This window comes from Ursus maritimus, unplaced genomic scaffold (assembly GCF_017311325.1).
Source record: "Ursus maritimus isolate PB19 unplaced genomic scaffold, ASM1731132v1 scaffold_10, whole genome shotgun sequence".
Taxonomy (NCBI): domain Eukaryota; kingdom Metazoa; phylum Chordata; class Mammalia; order Carnivora; family Ursidae; genus Ursus; species Ursus maritimus.
Window position 1 is genome coordinate 8,235,630 of NW_024423344.1, and position 24,367 is coordinate 8,259,996.

General features: G+C 43.5%; 1 protein-coding gene across 1 annotated transcript in view; it reads left to right on the forward strand.

Moving 5' to 3' along the window:
* The window catches only part of LOC121100511 (protein POLR1D-like), a 41,038-nt gene extending 23,951 nt beyond the window's left edge, over positions 1–17,087 (forward strand). Inside the window, exons 2-3 of the mRNA XM_040621754.1 lie at positions 1,708–1,782; positions 16,565–17,087. Of these exons, the coding sequence (XP_040477688.1) occupies positions 1,708–1,782; positions 16,565–16,832 (343 nt within the window). The 3' untranslated portion in view covers positions 16,833–17,087. The remainder of the gene's footprint in view (positions 1–1,707; positions 1,783–16,564) is intronic.
* The last annotated feature ends 7,280 nt before the right edge of the window (positions 17,088–24,367 follow it).

The following is a 24,367-nucleotide window of genomic DNA, read 5'->3' on the forward strand; positions in this document are numbered from 1 at the left end:
GGCAGGGGAGGGTCTGCCTCCCCGACAGAGGATATGTGCTAAGCAGATGAGCTTACCTATTCCCGATGCCAGGAGTCTGGGCTGTGAAACACAATCCGACTGAACAAGGCCAGGCAGGGGGTCAGAGGGCACCTAAGTTTGTCAGTGTTTGGTTCTTTGCTGACCTGGGCCAGTGGGCTCTCCAGGATGGAGCAGAAAGTGTCAGCTGCTAAGTAAGCTGAAAAGACATTTTTTAAAGATCTCACTGTTAATGGGAGCTTATTTAAAAATATGTAAATTATACAAAAATAGCCAGATAGGTTTGTTGAAGATCAAGAAGGTGGTGAAATAGTTTGACAGCATACTAATAGCAATATGGAGGTAAATACCAGGAGAACCAGATTTTTTTTAAAGGTTGAAATTGGATGTGGGTAGAGAAGGATAATGCAGAGGACTGCTGTATTTTATTATAAGTTTTTTTAAAATAATATTTGCTTTTTTAAGCTATGTGCTTTTATAAAATAAGAATCACTGTAAAATATTCATAGAATGTTCACATCATTTGAGGATTATGTAAATTGTATCCATAGTAGTGATATAATAGCGTAATTAAATTTTTTTATATAGAATCAATGTATAATTACCAGTTTCAAAATTTTGTGATTAGATACATAGTTCTGTCTTTGAACTGTATTTGTTTCCAACTTTATACCTTTCTTTTCTTAACTTTCGTACTTCTGTAACATAAGTAATGGTAAAGTCAGGAATGATCATCTTCCTATTTACTATCCATAGCACCTTGCACAGTATCTTAGACATAGTAAAATCTCAGAATATGGTTAATAAGTACATTTTCTGGAGTTTTTTCCCCAATATCTTTCTAAAAATTGTACAAATAACATAGATTCACTCTAGAAAAGATAGGAAACGCAGAAAAGCAAACAAAAAAAATTTTTTAATAACCCAGAAACTCATCTTACCATCATGATAACACCCCTCCAAATGGTTTCCTATGTAATATATACGTGCAAATAAATTTGAAATAAAAATTATCCAGGGGCGCCTGGGTGGCTCAGTCGCTTGAGCGGTTGAGCGTCTGCCTTTGGCTCAGGTCATGGTCTCAGTGTCCTGGGGTGAAGCCCTGCATCAGGTTCCCTGCTCCCTGCCCAGCAGGGAGTCTGCTTCTCCCTCTCCCTCTGTGCGTCCACGCTCCCCCTCCCCCGCCAATTATCCAATACACACTGTGCCCATGTTCTTAAGATGAAGTAGAATTTTTAGGTCAACAGGTATATATTATTTTGAAGGCTGTTTATCATGTTGCCAAATTGTCCTCCAGAAATGTTATATATCAGCTCCAGTCCCCATTAATAGAGCAAAGAGTGTTCATTTCTCTCTCACTCAGTAAGGGGCAAAAGCATACTTATCCTTGTTGGGTTCATTATTATTTCTTAGAATAATAATGCATTTAGCATTTAAATATGGATATAGCTTGTCATTTTGTCTTCAGTTTTCAGTGTTTTTCCCCTTCATATAAAAAGTTTCTTTTTAATGTTATTCATATGTTCAAAACTATCAACCATGTTTTTTAAATTTTGGAAATTTCTCCCCACTTTTGAAATTTTATGCTTCGAAAACTGTTCATTCTGCAAGGTCATATATGTGGAAAGAACTGATTTTTCAGAATTTAGGATAGTGACTACCTCTCAAATCTCTTTTTATCCCCATCAGGAAAGCAATTGAAGAGCTGCTTAAAGAGGCACAACGTGGGAAAACGAGAGCAGAAACAATGGGACCTATGGGTTGGTAAGTTCTCGAGTAATCTTCCTTTAAACAATATTAAAGAGAAAGTCTTGTATGGAGATGTGGGTATGTAAATCTTTAGCAGATGGTGGGAATATAAGACTGTGGCTGTGGAAGAAATCAACCCAAAGGGGAGCAGGAGAGTGGGAGCTCTGCTGACGGCCTGGATTAGGGGGCTCTAAGACCTGGGGGGCTCTGAGACCACGAAGAAGAGGGCAGGAGGTGTGGACAGGAGAGTAGGTCTTAAGGCGCTGTCATCGCTTTGTTCACAAACCCCCAGGAAACATTCGATATGACTGCCCATTGGCACCGTGTAAGAGTGATATAGCAGTGTCCGTTGTTTAAGGATCTCCGTTTTCATTATAGTCCTTGGTAAATTGAAATTTCTTTTTAAAATTCTACTTGTAAGTATTTTGATTATGTGTCGTCAGTTCAGCTGCGTAGAACTAAAGTTTGCCTTTGCAGTTTCTATATACAAAACAGCTCTAAGACTTAAAGTTTAAGAACAAAGGAAGAATTTAACCTTAAGAATTTAATCTTAAGCATTTTTAAGCTTTACTTTAACAATAACACATGCATTCAATAAATATGCTGATTTTAGATCTTTTATCTAAAATGTAGACCCCACTACAGTGGAGGATTGTGGGTGATTAAAAAGAGTGAGATGTAAAAATGAAATAGGAGTAGAAACTAGGCTTCAGAATGTACCTTATTCTGTAGCTTTGACTCTTAGAACCATGCACATGGTTTACATAATATAAAACAAAGTTAAATAAATAGAGGAAAAAGGCAATCCTTAAAAATCAAGCAAAATAAAGCAAATAGACCTAAAGAGCCATTTAGTGGATGGCTTAGCCACACATAGAGGAACGCCTTCATGTGATCTGAAATTTGACTCTATATCCAAAAGAACTACCAGGGGCTCCTGGGTGGCACAGCGGTTAAGCGTCTGCCTTCGGCTCAGGGCGTGATCCCGGCGTTATGGGATCGAGCCCCACATCAGGCTCCTCCATTATGAGCCTGCTTCTTCCTCTCCCACTCCCCCTGCTTGTGTTCCCTCTCTCGCTGGCTGTCTCTATCTCTGTCAAATAAATAAATAAAATCTTTTAAAAAAAAACAAAAAACAAAAGAACTACCAAAAAATCGTAAATTGTTTTCAATCATCATATTGTCAACAATACTGATGTTTTTCTGGAACTATTATATAACAGGATAAAGCAAAGTAAATATTTATTTGTTATAAATACCCAGATCTCCAGTGTCAAAGAGATACAGATATAAACTCAAAGTAAAAACCTATAATCCTAAATTTGAATTGGAAATAACAGTACAAAGCCATGCTAGATTTTCTCTTTAAAAAAAAAAAGAAAAGAAAGAAAGAAAAAGAAAAGCTTTTTCCAGCTTTGTTCATGGAAAAGTGCTAGAAATGATGACCACCCACTCAGTAGCAGTGAGTGCCCCTGGCATCCAGATTGTGAAATATAAATACCGTTTCTCACTGAAAGAGGACCAAGAACCTTAGAAAAATAACTGACTGCAGATCCGAGGCAGTGCCTGGAGTTCACCAAACAGCAGGTTAGAGGTCATAGTCCCCAGGACTGCCCTCACTTCTACACTAACTGCAAATTCAGGAAGTTCCCAAAAGTACTCTCGGCTTCCTTAAGTCACTGACAAATTCATACAATTCACAGAACACTATGATACTAACAGTTACAGTTTATTACGGGGAAAGGATACAGACTAAAATCAACCACAGTAAGAGGCATAAAGGGCATTGTCTGAGAGGGTTTCAACATGAAGCTTCTGTTGTCCTCTCCTGGTGGAGTCAGGACATGTTACCCACCCAGCTTATCAGGGAAGCTCACCCAGGCCTTGGCATTCAAAGTTTTTATTGGGATTCCATTATTTAGGCATGACTGTTTGATCGTTCACATGGTTGATCTCAGTCTCCAGGTTGACCAAGACCATATGACCCAAAGCTCCCACTCTAAATCACATGGCTGGGAGTTTTTTTGGGGGATGGGGGGGGCGTGGTCAACTCTTACTCTTCTATCCTAAACAAAGACATTTTTGTCAGATGTGACATTACCTCCCAGAACTGAGATTACCTCCCAGAAGCCAGACCTCTCTGTGGTAAGACCAAACTTTTAATACACAGGCAGGAAATGTTAGAGGAGCCAGAAAGTGATGTAAGAAAGATTTAGGAAACAACCTGAAAGGCCTCCCATCAGCTGGGATAATTTGATCACCAAGAAGAATGAAGCTATTACTGATTGAGATACCTAAAACATGTTGAAATCCATAAAGTCATAATGATAATCACAACAAGAAGCTTAATGGTCCCTTTTGGAGAATGCTGTGGAACCAAATCATTATTCATAAAATTGGCAAATAGATAAGAATAAAACATCGATCCTGTTCCCTGTACAAATTATACCTCAGGGTTACCCAATAATTATTGAAAGAAAACTTCCCTGTAAAACTGTGTCTATTAAATGTACAAGGACTACAGAAGAAGATCATTCATTTGAATTCTTAGCAACTCAATAAGAAAACAAACAATCTGATTTAGAAACGGACAAAAGATTTGAACAAACACTTCACTGAAAATGATACTGGATTGGCCCATCCGCATATGAAGAGATGCTCAAAACATTAGTTATCAGGAACAGGCAAATTAAAACCATAGTTAGTTACCACTATATGTGCACTAAAATATCTAAAATTAAAAAAGACTGACAGTACCAAATAAGGATAAGGATGTAGAACGATTAGAACGCTCACATATTGTTGGCAGAAATGAACATTGTACAGCCATTTTGAAAATTACCTGGCTGTTTATGCATTCACCATAGAGAGTTCTTCTAACCAATTACCAGAGAATTGAAAACTGAAGCCCACACAAAAATGTGCACAGTAACATGCATAGCACTTTTATTCATTATAGCTCAAAACTGGAAACAGCCCAAATGTCCACTAACTGAGGAATGGATAAACAAATTGAGGTTCTAGCCATACATTCAGTGCTACTCCATAGGGACAGAAGCAGACACACTGCGCGGATGAATCTCAGGGACACCCTGCTAAGGGAAGGAAGCCAGACACAGAACCCTGCACGGTGTCAGATTCCACTTATGTGGGCATTCTAGAAAACCCAGAACTGTGGAGACAGAAAGCAGATCACTCGTTGCCAGGAAATGGGGACAGAAGGAAGGGATTTACTGCAGAACTCTGCGGGTGACAGAAACAGTCTACATCTTGATTGATGTGATTATATGACTTTGTACAGTTATCAAAACTCTTCACACTGTTGCTTAAAAAGGATAAATTTTATTCTGTGTGAATTATACCTCGCAAACCCGATGTTAAAATAAAAAGAGTGTCCTCATTTGCAATCCCCGAGGACACACTGGGCCTCGGCAAAGGTCCCTGGCCGCTAACCTGACCAGATGAGTAGCTGCTGGGGACCGATCTGGGCCAGGTCAGACTGAACCACACCTGAGCTCACTGACCCATCTTTGTGCCACGGAAACATGCAGTAGGAAGAGCATGGCACCATTTAGGAGACATCCTTGTCAAAAGATTGAACCCAAATCTGATCAGATCTCCAGTGAGAACTACAGTTCGCAGGGAGTACCGAGGGCGGAGGAACACGTTACCTGACCGCAAGTCACAAAGTCCAGTATGTGGGGAACTCTGCAGGACAAACAACCCAGTTTCTTTAACAAATTCTAGAGAAAAGAAGGAGGGGTAGCCTATGAATTAATCGATTTGAGACACATCAAATAAAATATATACTTTATTTGGATCCTTATCCAAACTAACTATAAAAAGACATTTATGAAACAATGGGGTTATTTGATGATATTAATTCATGTGGATTTTTTGAATTAATGTGGATTTTTTAAGTGTGATAAGGGTTTTGCTGTTAACTTCATTTTTTCAAGATGTTTTCTTTCAGAAATTCATTCTGATATATTTATGGATGAAGTGACATAAAATGAAATAATCCAGTGCGAGTCAATCTGTATGTAACATAGGCAATCATCTTAGATCCAAGAAAATACCCACCTCCTGGAAGGATAGTTACACAAATTTGGTGAGATAAGATGTATGCAAACATTCGGCATGATTCCCATCATGCAGCAGTCCATCAGTGTTAGTCAGATCTGCTCTTACCTTCGTTCCAGCCCTCCTCTGTCCTTTACAGGGATACGTGCGCCTCTGCTCAAGTGAATCACGTCAGTACAAACTGGGTCAGGGGCAGGCTGCTTTGGCATTCAGTGTAAGGCAGGGCTGTGATCAGGCTGACCACAGCCACTGGCCCAACCCAGTACCGCGTGTGAAAGAATCAGTGTAGAGCTCAATCATGAATTCATGGCTTGACAAGTGAATAAGAAAATGTCAGTCAGGGTTCTTGCTGTGTTAGGAGTGTTCAGGGAGATCAGTTGCTTCTAGGCAGCTCCCCAGATGGAAGTCATTTATCCTGACAATCTTTCTGCCACTTACTGGCTTAGTAGAACTTTCTGATAGCGAAAGAACTAGTGTATCAGTGTCAGCTGTTTCCCCTGCAGAGAGTTACCACATGCACGGGTCATCTTGACGTTTGTGGGAGTACTGATGTGCTCCTTGGGCATTATATCAGCAAGGTCGGCTGTTGCACAAAGTTGTCAAGGACCCCGGTTTCTCCCGGTTTTCCACATCTCCCAGCCATAGGGTGTGATTCTTTTCCACGTGGTCCAGTGTGGTGGCAGCCATTCAATCCCCATTTCAATTAGCAGAAGGGAAGAAAAGGAGAAGGATGGCGTGCGCCCCCCTCCCTCTAAGGGCACTGCCCAGAAGTTGCGCACACCATTTCTACATACACGCCATTGGTCAGAATTTCGTTTCATGTCTTCACCCAGCTCAGCTATAAGGTCAGGAAGTCAGTCTTTTTTTCCCCAGGAAGTCATGTGCCAGACAAAAATCTGGGGTTCTTTTACTGTAGAAGAAAGAAAGAACGGATATTTGGGGACAACTGGCAGCCTCTTCCCATGAAGGAGCTCCGGAGAAGCATGTTGAAAAGGTAGTAAAAGATGGCAGACCAAGTAAAGCATTCCAGACTTAGAAGAGGTGGATCCTGGGAGAACAGGATGTGAAACTTCCAAGTTCCCATTAGTCTACAGGATAAGAACTCCTGCTGACATGGCTATTTTTCTCAATTGTCTTGTAATGGCGGTCCTCCGATTTTTTGGTTTTAGTGTCCTTTACACTCTTAAAAACTATTGGCGACCACAGAGAACCTTTTTTATGTGGATTATCATCAGTATTTACTGTATTTGAAATTAAAATTGAGCAATTTTAAAGGATTTATTTATTAATACATTTAAAAATAATAAGCCTATTACATGTTAAAGGAAATAATATACCTTTTATAAAAATAACTGTATTTGTGGGAAAAAATACTGCGTTAAAGCGATATGGTTTAATATTTTTGCAAACCTCCTTCATGCCTGGCTTATAAAAGACACCTGGAATTGCATGTATACTTCTGCAGTCCGTTGTTTTGATTGAAGTATACGAAGAAAATCCAACCTCACACCAATATATATTTGGAAAAGGAAGAAGTAGTTCAATAGTCTTTCCAGAAAATTATGGTATTCTTTAATCCTTCTTTAAAACTTTACAAATAACCTCAACGAGTGGTAGTTTCTTAACGTTCTTTTCAATAATGTAGACTTTTCATGTTCTGTTATAATACAATCCCTTCATTTACCTTGCACTTTGACTGGATTTCTCCTCATACATGATTTGGTAACGTCATACATTGGTCACCTCAAAAATGTTGGTTCACTGAGTCATCCTCCTCACCGCTGCTCTCATCAGCAAAGTCTTTTCAATGTTGGGAACTTGTCAAGTACACAGTTTTCCAAACGTCTAATTTTCTTCCACTTGAAAACTCCAGTTTCATCATTGCCAGTGAAAACTGTGAGTTATTTTCCTCGAAGCGACAGGCTCTCTCACATCTGAATAACCAGCTAGTTCACTTGCAGTTCAAACATTCACCAAGTACTCTTCCTTGAGGCAGCTTCTGGTTCAGGACACCCTGCCAGATACGGGCTATGCCAACAGATCTGGCGAAGGACGGCCGTGACTTGCTTCTGCTCCCTGATGCTGAGACAAAGAACATCTTCCCCGTCGTGCTCATCTTGGGAGAATAACTGGTTTTCCATATGTGTGTGTGTGTGTGTGTGTGTGTGTGTGTGTGAGTGTGTGTAAATAAAAACTTTCAACTACTAATCCAGTGGTTCCCAAACTTACCTGCACATTTGAAATCATCTGGGAAGCTTCCCAAAATACTCATATCTGTGTCCCACCATCAAAGATTATTCATTTGGGTATGGCCTGAGCTTTGGGATTTTCAAAAGATACCCAGGTGATTCTAAAGCGCACACAAATTTGGAAACCACCGTAGCAATCCCTTTATATTACAAAGAATGAGACTGACCTGCTCTGCAGAATTCAGAGCATTCCCCCCTCTCCCAGGGGCAGACAGTTCCATAGCACTTGGGGAGCCGGTCGCCCAGCCACGGGAGTCCCAAGTTCCGTCCCTGTCAACACACCTTCTTGGACAGATCTTAACGGAGTAGACAATCCGTTGCTTCCTAGTGGGCCATGGTCTGTTTTTCTAAGCACCTAGAAGACCTTTATATTTGTTTTAAAGCTTAAAATAGAACTAGAGTGCCATTTTCTTTCCTCTTGGATATTCCATGAAAAGATCTTAGTGAGGTAGTTGAGCCATTGCCAGAAAGAGATTGCTGAACTCAAGAAAATACCACGGAATGCCATTTTTTATTTTATAAAGAAAGAGACCATTTGGTGCTCTGTACTGCCGTGGATGTATTTCAGCAAAAGAATCTCTTCAGAAGCTGTTCTTGACAGAGGCCTCAAGAAAGCTGAAATATGGGCCCAGATGACTTCCTTTTAGTCAACATAAAGGAATTTATAAGCACAAATTTCAGAAATTCGCCCAGCTTCATTGTCCACAAAGCTGTTTTTATTCTAGTCACATTCACATCAGCTGATCTGTAGCCCAATGTAATCTTTGAGTCCAGTGCTTGCAGAACCTCAGCCTTATACTTGAAAAGGCTTATATTCTGGTACAAAAAGTTACAAAGATGGAGTTTGACAGAAAATGATTCTTCAGTTTTTTTAACCCAGTCTTAAGGAAAATGGCATTTTGGGTGCTTTTCTATTGGTGTGGTGGTCACTCTGGTGATAAGGGGAAAAATCATCTACATCGTTCTTCCATTGTATGTCATCAGCTTGTTGGGTATTTCTCGAGTCTTCGTGCAGGCATTTTTTCTTTTTTTTAATTCATTTGACTGAGCACCAGTAGGTTTATTAAGAGGCCAGGCTCGGGCAGCAGTGAAGAAGACTCCCTGTCCTGGCCTTCAAGTTGTTAATCCGTTGGTGGATATGGACAAGTGAGCAGGTGAGCACAGCGCAGCGTACTGGAGCCAGCAGGTGAGGAAGGAAGGGCTCCCATTTCAGAGTGACTCATGGACGAGGCTCTTGGTAGTATGTCAGGGCCCCAGAGATCCAAAGCCTGTACTCTATACCTAAAGAACATGGGGCCCAAAAGGGTTTCCTAAGGCCCCAGCTAGCTAATTGCTGATGAACGGATCATCCTTTGCTTTCTCGTCCCCAACTTAATGCTCCTGTCCTACACCACCTCTCTTCGGTGTGGCACTGTCCAACAGCACGCAGGCACGTCAGTGCTGCCTGCCCCCAGCTTCCCACATGCCTTTCAGGTCCAGTTATGAAAGTGAATCAGAGAGCCCTGCGTGTGTTAGCACCGGATCATATCTCTATGGAAATAGCATGTGCAGCTAAGGGAGCAGGAGGCCGAGGACAACAGCCTTGTCGTCTATTCCAGGACACCACCATTCACAGATCTGCCTCCTCTGATCCTCTTGGTGGTCTGCTAAAGAGCGCAAATAAGGGGCAGATAGCCTGGGATTCCTCTTCGCTGCAGGACCCAGCCTAATGCCTTACATACGCAAGACTCTCAGATTTTTATAAAAATCAGTTAATAGTCTAAGTATATATGTACAAACATGTCAACTCTTGCCCATTACTTTTGGGTATAGCGTTGGGGCCCGAGTACACTGAAAACCTACCTTGGGCGTCAGGACTGTTGTCCACAGAGTAACGAAGGATTAACAGTCCGGTAATGGCGGTTGTCACACTAGAGAAGAATTTCTCGGGTGGCCACATGCTGCGGCATTTGATTGTCAGGTTATAAACTGTAAGCACCATGGGTGGTTGTGGTGGTTGTGGCAGCATTAAGCAACAAAATGAGTTGTCATCATCCACAGCAGCAAGATTAAAAACATTACCTTACCCTTGTTTCTTGGAGAGTTCAGGGTGTAGTCGTGCTTCTTTCTTTTCTTTTCTTTTTTTTTTTTTTTAAAGATTTTATTTATTTATGTGACAAGGAGACAGCCAGTGAGAGAGGGAACACAGCAGGCGAGTGAGAGAGGAAGAAGCAGGCTCCCAGCAGAGGAGCCCGATGTGGGACTCGATCCCGGAACGCCGGGATCATGCCCTGAGCCGAAGGCAGCCGCTTTAACGACTGCGCTACCCAGGCGCCCAGTCGTGCTTCTTTCTACGGGCGTTATTTTGTACTCACATCCATGACGGTGCAAAGGAATGCACAGAATGGAAGAGAAAGTGCTGCTTGCCGGTGTGGGAGTGAGTGTGGCTGTGGAATAAAGGAGTGAATTGGAAACTTGCTCCCACGATCCCAAGGCCTCTGTTTCCCTCACCGTAAATATAAGAACCATAATTTCCCAGTGCCTGTTGTACTTCACAAATCTCAAGATCAAGTGCGTTTAGGGAGTTCTCTGCCTTTGCCCTAGCCTTGTCCGTGTCGGCAACTCTCCACTTGGCACTGCGTACAGATGTGCTTCTTGGTGCCTGTGCGGGACGGAGAGCCTGTCGGCTCTTCACCTGTGGTTTCTTTGCCTCACTGCTCTAGTGATTGGCCACCTGGTTACACCATGGCGGGCCTTTGTCTCTTTCTGCTCCTTCTTCGCGATCTGGGATGGTGCTGGGAGGGTGGACCTTGGCATCAGACCCCCTGATTCCAATCCTACTAGCTTGGGATCTCAGATAAGTTGCTTTTCTTCTTCTCTTGTCCACCCATAAAGTGTTGGATGGTTAGAGAAATGGAACGAGGTGACATCAGTAATGTAATGGCATGGGGCAATTGCTTCCCGGAAGTCAGTGTCAGCTGTGTTACGATTCCCATTGGCTAGTGATTGCATGCCACTATCTGATGGGTCATACTCATGGAACTGTTTTAGAATCCAAAAGTGCCAGGTCTGGGGCACCTGGGTGGGTCAGTCAGTTAAGTGTGCAACTCTTCGGCTCAGGTCCTGAGATTGAGCCCCACGTCAGGCTCCAAGCTCAGCCCAGAGTCTGCTTGAGATTCTCTGTCTCCCTCTGCCCCTCCCCCACCTCTCTCTCTAAAATAAATAACGTCTTCTTTTAAAAAGTGGCATGTCTGAATCTGTAGCGTGCTAGATATTACTACTTCTATCCTTCAGCAGTAAAGAAAAAAAAACTATTAAAATCAGAAAGAAAAAAAATTACGTATCTCTTCCCCTTTCTGTTCTCTAAGTTTGTTTTACAGTCTACTGTTTTTCCTAAATCAAATATGATAACTGCAAAGAGGAAGCGCCTTATTTTGTACACATTATATCGTGTGCCCAAACAAAAAGAGAGAGATGAAAAGTTTACAATCCCAGCCTCAGTCAGTCCGCGAGTCTCTCTAATGACAGAGTCTCCAGAAACCCACCTCTCCTGGGGCATGCAGAGGCCTTCACAGCTTCTGGGCTGACAGCTTTGGAAGTGAAGTAAAGCGCTTCACTTTTAAAGTTTGCCAGAGTGAGGATGCCAGACCCGAAGTCTGACAGTGCTGTCGTGGGTACGCTCCTGATGCAGTCGTAACCGGCTCATCGTATTTAGGGTTTTATATCCGTGTATCCTTAAATCAGCTCTTCCCACATGAGCCAGTGTACCTTCTAAAACCAAAAATAAAAACAGCTGGCCAGGGTGAGAAAGCTGACATTGTGTGGGTCAGAGCTGCAGACAGAGAAGCAGCCGCTCCGTCCAGTGGCCTCGTTGGTCCCCAACCCTGGCAGCATGTCTTGGGACATAGCTAGTGGCGTTATAGGGTGTAGATACCTCGAGCAGCCATGGCCTGTTCTCTCACCCCAGGGCTCAGGTGTTACCTCAGTGCAGATACGAAAAGCTCTGGGATGGTGGGTACCTAATGCTGGCTTGTCATGTCATCTCAAGCATGGGGGGGAATGGCACCAAGAAAGAGCTGAGAAACAAGACAGAAATCAATGAAATGAATTTTTTTTTTTAGATTTTATTTACTTATTTATTTATTTGGCCGGGAGAGGTAAAGGAAGAGGGAGACAGAATCCCAAGCAGACTCCTCGCCAAGCACAGAGCCCAGTGTGGGGCTCGATCTTACAATCCTGAGACCATGATCCCAGCCAAAATCAAGAGTCAGGTGTTCAACCAACTGAGCCACCCAGGTGCCCCAGAAATGAATTTTCTCATGGGACGAATGAGAGGAGAGTAATTTTCTAAAGGGTTAACATGCAGAACACGAGCAGAGATTTTTAAAACTGGGACAGGCTTCAGAAATCCCCTACATACCTCACCCTTCAGTGTTATGTCTGAAGAGCATTCAGAGAGCTTACACAGTATTAGGAAATGCAAATTACAAGCTCAGAGGTGAGACCCTGGGGAAGCTTGAGCTGTCCTGGAAAGTGAAACTTCCAGGTATAGAAGTCTAACCATTTGAAGTACCAAAAAAATTTTTTTAAGATTATTTATGTATTTGAGAGAGAGAGAGTGCACGAGCAGGAGAAGGAGCAGAGGGAGAGAATATCCAGCTCCTGCTGAGTGGGAGCCCGCCGCTGGGCTCCATCCCACCAGCCATGAGACGAGGACCTGAGCCGAAACCAAGAATCAGAAGCTTAACTGACTGAGCCACCCAGGTCCCCCAAAGTACCAAAACGTTTTAATCTTAACCATTTGTATGAAAATTTCTATAAAATCTCATTAACTTTTTCTTGGTGGCTCAGGTTTTGTTTGTTTTTATTTTTTTTCCATTGGGAAACATCAGCTAGCCTGCTCTGTTCTTGATTAGCTTCTTATCCCAGGTGATTTGAGACTTTAGGATGTTATCTTGAGTTGTTATCAAGGAGAAATCCCTGCTATATTAACTGATGTGCTGTATATATTCTTTTTCATGAAGAGAGAGTGAATGATAATAATAATATAGGTCCACAATCCCTTGTTTAAAGCCCTCGAATCCTGCTAAGTCTCTCAGTTGAGAGATTTTCACATTTTAGGAAGGTATGTGAGCACATCCAGTGTGCGCTCCGAACGCCCCCCCCGGGTACTCGTTCAACACATTACCAGTTCTGCCCCCACACAGTTGAATGCTTACACTAAATGGGATGAAGACCAGACATAAATAGCCCTGTGTCATGTTAGGCCAGGTTTTGCTGCCAAACAAGTTTCAGCATCATATAAAGAACTTGATTTTCAAAGGTTTTAGCATTTTGGAATCTTGGATAAAAATTATAGACCCATCGGTAACATTTATTGAAGATTTACCATGTGCCAAGTACTGTGCCAAGTACTTTATGCAGTATCTCAATAAATCCTCCCAATAGGTCGATACCTCTACTACTTCTGTTTACAAATGGGGAAAGCTGATGCACAGGGGAGTTCAATAACTTGCCCGTGGTCACACAGCTAATTAGTAGAGCTAGGATATAAACCAGAGCTAACGTGTACCAAGTGCTTGTTATACATTAGTAGTATTCTAAGCACTCACTCATTTGATCTGCAACCATTAAGATAGTCACTGTTATTATCCCACATTTAACAGATAAGAGGCAATGGGGAGACTATATAACGTGCCCAAAGTTCAGTCCGATACGTAGTGTGATTTCAGAGCCTGTGAGCCCAGCCGGTACCATGTTGTATGAGTTTGTAGCAATGAAACGACCAGCTGTGAGGTTCAGCAAAATGAGTTACCACACTGAAGGCTAGAGCAGTTCTCTCCCAGCGGATTTCCTTAAATGTCAGCAGCACTGTGAGACTCCTTATACTGTGACATTTTCACTGCAGATTTTATAATTTCCTTTTATAGAATCGTTTACTACGTATACCTCCACATCTCCTTGCACCCACCCCTCTATCTCATTGCCCTGCCTTACTTATTATGAGTCTAAATAAGCACTTACTGTCATTTCTAAAGCATGTCCGAGAAGTCACTCTCAGCACCCCCTCCCCCACCACGTAAACCACATTCTCTCCAAGCTGCCCTTGACTCTACACCTGGAATAGACTCTTCGGCACAACCAACATTAAAAATCCCATCTCTAAGGTTAAAAAAAAGAGATGTAAAGGCCACTTTTCTTGTGGCTTGATTCTAGAAAGTCCTCTCATTCTCTGAACAGCTCTTTTGGTGGCTGTGTTGAGTCAGTGGGTCACACTGGCTAGCGTCCCCGCCAGCATGGCCCCCGCTCTCTCAGCAGGAGCTCTGTGTGTCTCCAGCAGAGGAGCTTTGTTCATCTCAGACGAGCATATGGTGGTAAAGATGATCTTACGTGGAAGATCGCAAAGTAGAGTGGAATTCACCAGGCGTTACCAAAGGTTTTATTTTGATTGTTGTCCCATCTGGCAATACTCGCCTTTCCTCATTTGTCTAATCCAGAGAAGAACTGACCAGTTTTACCAGCACTGAGCTGGCCCACTCCAAGGAGAAGACCCCAGAATGCCTCTGGAACTGGCTGTACGTAGCCTCGCAGAGCCAAGAGACCCATGTGGCCCATTTACTCGTACAAACGAGTCTGCTCCTGTGCCAAGCACAGGGCCACGGTTGGCAAAGCGGGCCCACTAGCTTGTTACATTCCGCGCCGAGGGGCGCTGTTGTCCTGCCGACCAGCCGTAGCGCGCCCTTTGTTGACATCAGTGTGTCATACTCTTCTGACTCTTGACTGAGTTTGCAGGCGTTCAGGTTTCCTCTCCAAAACAGTGCCTGAGGTCCATGAGAGCTTCTGACACCACTGACGGCAGAGCAGGGCGGCCTGTCATCAATGCCTCCCTGATGGCGCGCGGCGTCCTACCGCCGATGTGCCTCCCGGACGCACAGGTGGCTCTGCCTTAGGACCACTGACCAGCATCACGCTTATCCGTGTGCTGTTTCTGGAAGCTCATTGAAGCCTCATGCGGCTCCAGGGAGCTACGTGGTGTTGTGCCCCAGGACATCAGATCTGTGTCACTGCCTTTCTTCTTCGCCCTCGTCTCATCCACTGTGGCTTCTAAAGTCCAGCGCTAAGAGAAAAACAGAACCAAAACTCCAGTGCCGCTCCCGCCTCGAAGTGTTCCCACTGCTCGTGCTGTACTCCGCTGCCCTTTCTCTCTACGTTTCTTTTCCTCCTTGTTCTAGTTCTTTCCCTCGTCACTTTTCTTGGCCTGAGCATGAAGCACGCACTGCACATCGAGTGCCTACGGCACCTTCGATTCTTCACAGGTATTTTCTCTGTCCGTGTAGGCGCGGGAACTGCTTATTTGCTACAGGAGACATTTTCTTTTCTTTTTCTCCACCTTTGACTTCCAGTTTTAATGCCATTTTTGGTTGCTTGAGCTGGTCCGACCTCCTTGCAGGTGGCCCGAGGCTGATGTCTGCTCATATTTCACTGATAGGGTGCTAGACACTAAAATCACTCCGGTGAGGCGCGGGTGGATTGAGTTTGAAGTATTGCGTGGGATTCTCTTTTTTATCACAGTTTGACACAAAGATGGAGATTATACAATCCTACATTCATTTTTGCTTAAAGCCAGCCACTCTGAGGATCGGCATCCTCCTAAAATAGCCCATCACGTGACAGACAGCTGAAGGCCGAGGGAGATACGCAGGTTCTCAGCTGTGTGGGGTTTTCTTCCCCAAAATGAAGCTTTCATGCACTTGAAAAGGAAACAAATACTGTAGTATATACCTAAGCATGTAAAATAATAATTTAATTAGTTACATCCTGTCTCTTGGGCGAACTGAGTCAGCAGCTGCTTAAATATACACTGCACAGAATCTGCCCCAGAGGCTGGGCCTACGTGCAGCGCTCCCCAACAGAACGCAAACTAGAGGGCTGATACCGAAAGTGTAAGAGATTCTTTTAAAGGTAAAGTGTGATTATTGCATTTGTATAGATTCTTTGGATAATTTTTATTTCTGGAGTAGAGCATTTGGCCCCAGCATTCAGGATGCAGCAAGAGATACTTTTTTTTGCTCCTCCGAGAGGGACTTCACTTTCACTCTTTGGTAATTAAAAACAAGCCACAATCAGTTTAGCTCAACATGCAAATGATAGTCAAATCGGGCATTTATTATTCAAGGAGAAAATCGAAGGGATTCCACATTGAGGCCAGTACCTGCGCCTACATAGCAGTGGGAAAGTGAGTCTCAACAAGGAAGAAAGGGGCGAGGTATTCATGAGGACTTCCAGCTCGGTAGTCCCCGGAATTCCAAGTGTCTTGCCTTTTCCCCCTTGTACTCCGAGTTTACACTAGGTGGCATGCAAGGAAAGCTGAACACGTGCAGAAACTTGATTCTGCGGACAGGACAGAGTTCTTCCGCACGAACCCGTGACCCGTTGGAGCGAGCTATTTGGTTTGAGATGGTTCTTTCTCTTTTTTCCCTCCCCAGGATGAAGTGTCCTCTCGCTGGTACAAATAAAAGATTTCTAATTAACACAATTAAGAACACGCTGCCCTCCCATAAAGAGCAAGACCCCGAGCAAAAAGAGGGCAGCAAGGAACCCGCGAAAAGCCAGAGCCAGAAAGAGGAGAGCCGGAAGCAGCAGAGAGGCCACCCCTACAAGCACGGCCTCCAGGCCCGGGGCGCGGGCGGCCGCTCCCCGCACAGAAAGCGCAGCAGCCAGGAGAAGTACGAGAAGCGCCCCAGCAAGCGATGAGGCCGCAGGCCCCCAGCGCTGCTCCCTCGGGGACGGGCCTTGAGCTGGAGAGCAGGCCCCTAGGAGTGACTCTGATCGTCCGGCCTCGGCCTCGGCTGTCGTGACAAGGAAATGAGTCCAAAGGGACTTGCCCTGAAGGTGTCGAGGCAAGCTTCAAGCTCCTAGAGCCGGGCGCCCTCCTCTACACGCGTCCTGTTTTCCTTCTCTCTTGTTTGGAAGTTGGTTGCAAAATAAATCTAAAACTTCAAGTTTTCAGAGATTGTTACACTAGTTGCGATTTTTTTTTTTGGATGTGTTATAATTGTGGTCATTTCTGAAATTTTCTCAAAAAATAAAACCCTTGTAAATCCTATACGTTATCTTTTTGGATGATGAATTTAAAATTCAGAAGTCATCCAGCCAGTAACCACAGTCAGGGAAAGAGGTAGCCCTTCAAGGGCTAGAAATTTACCATGAAACTCTTTGCTTTGTTTTCCTGAAAGTGAGCGATGTAGGAAATTCTCAAAATGGGTTTGAATCCAGTGTTCCATATCAGTAACCGGAGGTTAAAAAACTGGCCCTGTTGTTTCCTTGTGCATTCTCAGACTCACTCCTAAGAGCAACTTTTCTATATTTAATTTTTTGGGGAATATGTAAGTTTTAAGTGGTGCTTTAAAAAGAACCCTCAAAAGTTAAAATTAACGTAATTACTTTAGTGCTCTGTCTTATTAGGTACAGACCTATAATATCACTCAGTATAGTTGTTTCAGAAATCGTAATTTTACATAAACGTGGGTTTTCAATGCCCTTGGCTGTTTTTTCAATATCGATGTTTCTCTGTTTTAACGTACAATTACCAACCTCTCAAACCTGTATTCTTCCTTTCATACTCAGGAAACTGTCACCAAGTTCCCTCTTCCCCAGTCCACAAAAGGAAGAAGAATCTGTCTCTCTGTCCCCCCTCCCAGTTTTCTAAAGCCTCGAAGCTTATGCCTGGCTGCTCCCAGATAATCACTCACCACCGCCTGCTCCCTGCTTCCTGGCAGCCAAGAAAAGCCTTTTCTCAATGTTAGAAAGGAGCACATCCGAAAAGTTAGCTTCGGGGTGTTTATAGAGAAACTAGAATGGACCAAGCACTGGCTTTGCCCATCAAGCCGCTGGCCACCCCCTCAGTCTGCTCTGAGCTAAAAGCTCAGAAGTGACAAACCCCATGTGTTCTCGCTTGACCCACCGGCCTCCCACCCAAAGACCCCAGGGCCTCATCCTATGACTTTATAACAGCATAGCAACACACTTCTCTTTCAAACATACAAAAGGAATAGTCTGGTTCATAGGACTTTATCCAAATCCATATATGCATTAGCTTAAGCTGTTTGTGCTAAATGTGGAATGTTTTTATTTAAATACTAGAAATAGCATAGAGTCATGAGTTTTTGCAAATTCTTGTTATAATTAAAATAAAGTTGGATTGTATCAATTGTCTATGTTCTCCGTGTTTAGAGCAAACTGCCAAGTTCATTATTCTTTAAAAGAAAATTATTATAATGAGCACATTCTAATATTTAAAGGTAGCCTCTGTAGCCTACTCGTACTGACCCTTTCTTATTTGTGTTAAAGGACAAGTGTCCTAAGAATCACTTTCCCTTTAAAAGGAATTATTCCACTTCTGAACACTTTATTAGAATCTTTAGAACTTTGATCAAGAGCAGCCATGGTTTCCTGTATATAAATGTCAAGAGCAAATTATCCGTTCTTATTCCCCATCTGGACAATGAATGTTGGCGAGGTTATTGGTCCTGAGATCTCACACGTACCAGCCGCTTCCTCCATGTGCGCTTAGCAGGCAGGCCCCGCCGAGAGCTGCCTGGCTCAGTACTGTCTGCCCTCTGCGTGGCCTTGGAGCTCACACAGCCCCGCAGAGGAGGTCGAGAAGTTGAATGCAGCCTGTCTCTGCTGTTGGCTGTGGGACCCTACCTGCTGGCTTCTCTGGACTGCGTCTTCCCCACCTGTGAACCAAGCTGTTTGGACTCAGTCCCTAATTTAGCCATAAGTAGAGAGGGAAGTACTGAGGGCTTAGCCCTCAGTTTTAGAAACTTGCTTTTCACGCTCCCATTAGAAAGCTACGAGACTTGAGCACAAGTGCAACTTCGCAGAATTCGTTTTCTGTTTTACCTCATTTCAGAAAGCATGGTCTCTGAAAAGTGTAAACCAAAAGAAGTCTCCACTGTGGCCAGTGACCTGTTAGGTTAGTGTTAGTCTTTCCGAATGGCACACACGTCAAGGGGGAGGGAGCCAGAGCGGGTGGTTTTACGAAGAGCAGGCTGAGTACTGAAGGACACTTCCTCAGGTCTGATTCTGGAAGGTGGCTCTGGAGTTTGGAATTTGCCTGTGCTTTTTTTTTCCCCCCGGGGGGTGGGGTGAGATGGTACAGATCTGCCTCAAATCTACAGGTAGAACTTCTCATTCCTTCACGGATTATCTATTTGACTTAGCATGGCACTTATATTTTTATATTTACATCATTTTTGTCACTCCTAGAGGTCATGCCATTGTCTTTGGATCACAAGGAATACCTGGCCATAATCAGTGCTTATTTAATAAGCATGACATGAGGTGAGTTCCTGCTGAAGTGAAGCCTCACACTCCCTTAAGGAGAGTTAAATTTGTGAGTATTCTCACCAGGAGGGATCGGTCAGCTGTACTGAAACTGCGTGGACAATAACGCTTATTGTGTATCACCTGTGGGCCAAACATGTTAGGCCTTTTTTCCCCAGCTTTATGGAGATATGGTTAACATACAACATCGTGTCAGTTTAAGATGTCAAATATGGTGATTCGATGTAAGGATATATTGTGAAATGATTATAATAAGGTTAACCAACCCATTACCTCAGTTACCATTTTTTGTGGGTAGTGAGAACATGTAAGATAGGCCTTTTCCTGTGTCCATACAGTTATCTCAACCCTATGAAGAAGGTACTATTATGCTCATTTTATAAATAAGGAAACAGGACAGTTTGCCCAAGTTTGCAGAGCTAGAAAGCGGCAGGGATGCTGTCTGATGTCACCACTGTCTGAATCTGCGAACCTATATTCTTTCCAGAGCTTTGTGCCAATAGATCCGAACTCAGCTCCCTCAAAACACAGGGCCAGGTCCTGATGTATAATGCGCCAAGGATTCCCAATTTAAGAGCATAAAGAACTTATGTAACTTATGCATTTTGTTGGTTACAACATACTTCTGGCGACCAGACTGCACAAGCCCCATCCAAGGAACACGGCCCAGGCCAGTATTTCCCCAGGGGCCACCTTAGACAGCCATTGAAATCCAAGAGGAAAACTCTTAAAATTCTCTGGTTAGATGGTTAAGTGGCAGCTGACAGAATATCTGAGGGAAATTAAACCCCACATGAAGGGAAGATTTTAGGCTTTTTCATATTTAGCCTCTCCTTTCTTCCATCTGCAAGAATAGCAAGATTTTGGAGTTGAGAAATTTTAGTGTCGGGGCACCTGGGTGGTGCAGTCGTTAAGCATCTGCCTTTGGCTCAGGGCATGAGCCCAGCGTTCTGGGATCGAGCCCCACATCACGCTCCTACACTGGGAGCCTGCTTCTTCCTCTCCCACTCCCCCTGCTTGTGTTCCCTCTCTCGCTGGCTGTCTCTGTCAAATAAATAAATAAAATCTTTAAAAAAAAAAAAAAAGAAAAGAAAGAAAGAAGGAAAGAAGAAAGAAGAAAAGAAAGGAAAGAAAGAAAGAAAGAAAGAAAGAAAGAAAGAAAGAAAGAAAGAAAGAAAGAAAGAGAAAGAAAGAAGAAACAAATCTTAGTGTCAAGGCCTCTTTGGTACCTTAAATAATGACATTCTATGACCCACGGGGAGAGTGCTGCCCCCACCTCGACCACCTTGGAAAGGCACGTCAACAGGTCTTGGAATAAGCCCTGCCCTCATCTGAGGCTCGATAATGAGAAGGCTCCTTTGCCCACATTCTCAGGTTTGAAAAGACTGCTAAGAAGCATGCACTCACACCCACGCAGACACATAAAGAAAGAAGCAAATTAGTTCATCTACATTAAACTGTTGACACAACATAGTAAGAAGAATTCAGAGGAATTTTATAAACCAATAATTTTGATCTGGGTTACCACTGCTATAAATCTCAGTGGAAGGCCCTGGGCATTATCATGAAAAGGCCAATACTAAACAGATTTGGGAGCATCATTAATAGTTGAGCTCTTCTCCCCTCTATCTAGCCCTATAACTTTCTTTCTTTTTTTTTTTTTTTAAGATTTATTTATTTATTTATTTGACAGAGAGACAGCCAGTGAAAGAGGGAACACAAGCAGGGGGAGTGGGAGAGGGAGAAGCAGGCTTCTAGTGGAGGAGCCTGATGTGGGGCTCGATCCCAGAACACCGGGATCATGCCCTGAGCTGAAGGCAGACGCTTAATGACTGCGCCACCCAGGCGCCCCATAGCCCTATAACTTTCGCTTTTGTCTTTCATGACTTATGAAAATGCCCTATGTACAACATGAACCCCACATACAAAAACCTTATGAAATACCTGAGGGACATTTTTCTCCCCCAGGTAGGTGTATAGGGCACCCTCCATGGTTGTCCAGCATCCTTCCTAAATGCTTTTTTCTCATTTCTTCCTCGGGTGTAGTCCCTTCAGGACGAACTCGTTACATACTGCCCAGTTACAAGCCTCCATGTACTCCAAGTTACAGCCCGTCAGTCTGATGGATGGTCTCTCGAAGCCCAGTGCCGATTTACAAACGAAAAACTGCAACACTGGTTTTTAATCCTATATCCTCCATGAAGAACAAGCCATTCACTCACTCACTCACTCATTCCGTAAGAGAGCTAAGCAAATGTGACAAGCACATGCCGGGCCCAGATTAGAACAATCGAACTCCTGGCCTCAAAATCTTCTAAGCCATGTTCACGTCCGCCACATTGTAAGGTAGAGAGTAATTGTGCAGCACGATACTTGCGTCTCAAAACTGTTTTGGGGGCCTGCCTGCTGATATTCCAGTTTTCCATATTTGGGAAGCAATTGGTGGTTGGTCATCAGCGCAAAACAGCGCAGATGCTTTTCAGTTTCAATTTTTTTTTAAAGTCAGAATTTTCATTTTGACGAGTTCTAAAAATATGTATGTATCTAGTGAATCTTAGAAATATATGTGTAAATCTCAAAAATAAACACAGAAGGCAATATATAATATATAACCAGATCATGTAAAACTATTAGAAACACACTAAGAACATGATAAACAAATTATGAACAGAGGATACGTTCCCGGAAAGTACGAACATCCAATAAGCACACGAAAAATGTCCAATTCACCAGTAAAGAAAAAAATGCAAATTAAAAGGATTTTTTCTTCTTTTCAAAATAGCTGGGTTTGGGGGACTTTTTAACAGTAATTCTGCTGGGGCTCCTGGGTGGCTCAGTCAGTTAAGCACCATGATCCCAGGGTCCTGGGATGGAGCCCCTTGCCTGGCTCCCTGCTCTGTGGGGAGCCTGTTTCTCCCTCTTCTCTGCCTGCTGCTCCTCCTGCTTGCGCTCTCTCTCTCTCTGTCAAAGAAATAAATAAAGTCTTTTTTAAAAAATAGAGTAATTCTGCTAATCAGAGTATGGTGATACAAATACTCTTTTTTTTTTTAAGATTTGTTTATTTATTTATTTGAAAGAGAGAGAGAAAGAGAGCACAAGCAGGGGGAGTGGCTGAGGGAGAAGCAGACTCCCCGCTGAGCAGGGAGCCCAATGCAGGGCTCCATCCCAGGACCCTGGGATCATGACCTGAGCTGAAGGCAGACGCTTAACCGAGTGAGCCACCCAGGGGCCCCTGGTGATACAAATACTGTTAAAAAACAATTAGCAAGAAGGTAAAATGGCTCAATATTTCCGTGAATCGTTGAAATGTTCTTTGTTAACAAAGAAATCCCGCTTCTAAAAGTTACATAATGAGGTTTTGCATTCAGTATAGTATATATCCTTACTAGGTATTGCGTGGCTTTTTGTTCTTGCCTTTGTTTTAATAATGTTGCTTTAGAACCATATTAACAAACATAGCAATAATATCAATGTAAAAATGTAAAGAAATCACAAACCTCTCTTCTTACATGTTAATTATGTTCATTTCCCCACGTTGCCTTATAGTCCTGTCCACTCATTATAAGGTTGAGATGTTGTTTTGCAGGGTGCGGTATCTGCTCTGAATTAGAGACCAATAAATTACTCTTTCTTTCCTAAAGCCCAAACACAACGGGTCTGGAAACCACGAGGAAGTTGTGGCAAACCTCAAAATTAAAATTAATTCACTCTCAAAAACACGTGTTCCCTATCCCTAAATCTCTGATTCTTTTAGTGCCCAGTGGAGAAAAGAGTACTATCAGGGTTCATAATAGTAATTCCACCGAATTGGAAGTTAAGACTGCCCCATGCAATTTCCACCTCTTCTTGAATCGAACTGCTGAACTGGGAATTTGATCATGAATATTGAAAAGAAATCAGCACCATATCTTGGGAACTGGAAGAAGCTTAAGAGGAATCCCGGTACACCCCTGTGAGTGATCGCGCTTAGGCATGAAGGTGAGTGGAAGACTACTAAAGCCTTAAATAGCCGTGGCCACATGGGCTAGCGTCACGCCTAGTGGGTCTGGTGTCTCTGCGTGAGTAAGAGCAGAGTATGGCCGACGTCTGTGACTCCGTGTGTTGGTGAGCGGAGGGCAAGCTGGACTTTGCCTCCATTCACATCCTCAATTGGGAGCCCCTGTGTGGGTTATCTCACTTAGGGTTGTAAGCAGCAGTCCTGCCAAGGACTTTGACACCCCATGAACAAAGTTTTAGGTTATCCCACCAGACAAAGAGCCCTGACCAGCTGAGGTGCTGGCTAAAGGCCACTGGATCATGGAAAGAGGAGTAGAGGAGAGAAGTCAGGAATACCTCTGTACGGCAGATGGAGAAACAAAGACTATTCCTTTTTATGATTTAAATGAGTTTTCTGTCTCTTTCTTCTTCCTTTCCCTTACTATTGCATAGTGTCTTGGTTGTGGGTTTGATTTTTCCCTGAGTCTACAGAAGTGCGTGAACACTGAGACAGAGCTGGAAGTAAAGTGAAATGGGCTGGAGACTCTGGAGCCCACTGGCCCCACGACATCACTTCCAGAAGCAGTGATTGGGTGCGAAGTGAGTGTGTTTGTTTGTAGGACACTTACACTGGGGGAGACTGGGATATTTTTGGAACTGTGTATGTTGTGCACAACCCAGGCAAGGACTGAACTGACTTTCTCTGCCCAGGACTCCTTTCCGGTCTTGGTGACAGATTCTGCCCCAGCTACTCAGTGGGCACATACATGAGCAAGGCTGGGCCGATCAGGCGAACTACTTCCACCATGAAGCCAAAAAAGGATTCATCCAAGTGGGACAGGAGTATGACCAGCAGAGAGAGCTTGTTATGAGGCCAGAAAGTTGGGGTGGGGGGTGGAGTGTAATTGAAGGAGAGGGGCAGGACAGCAGGAGTAGGCGCATTGGAAGTCTAAGCCACTTACTTA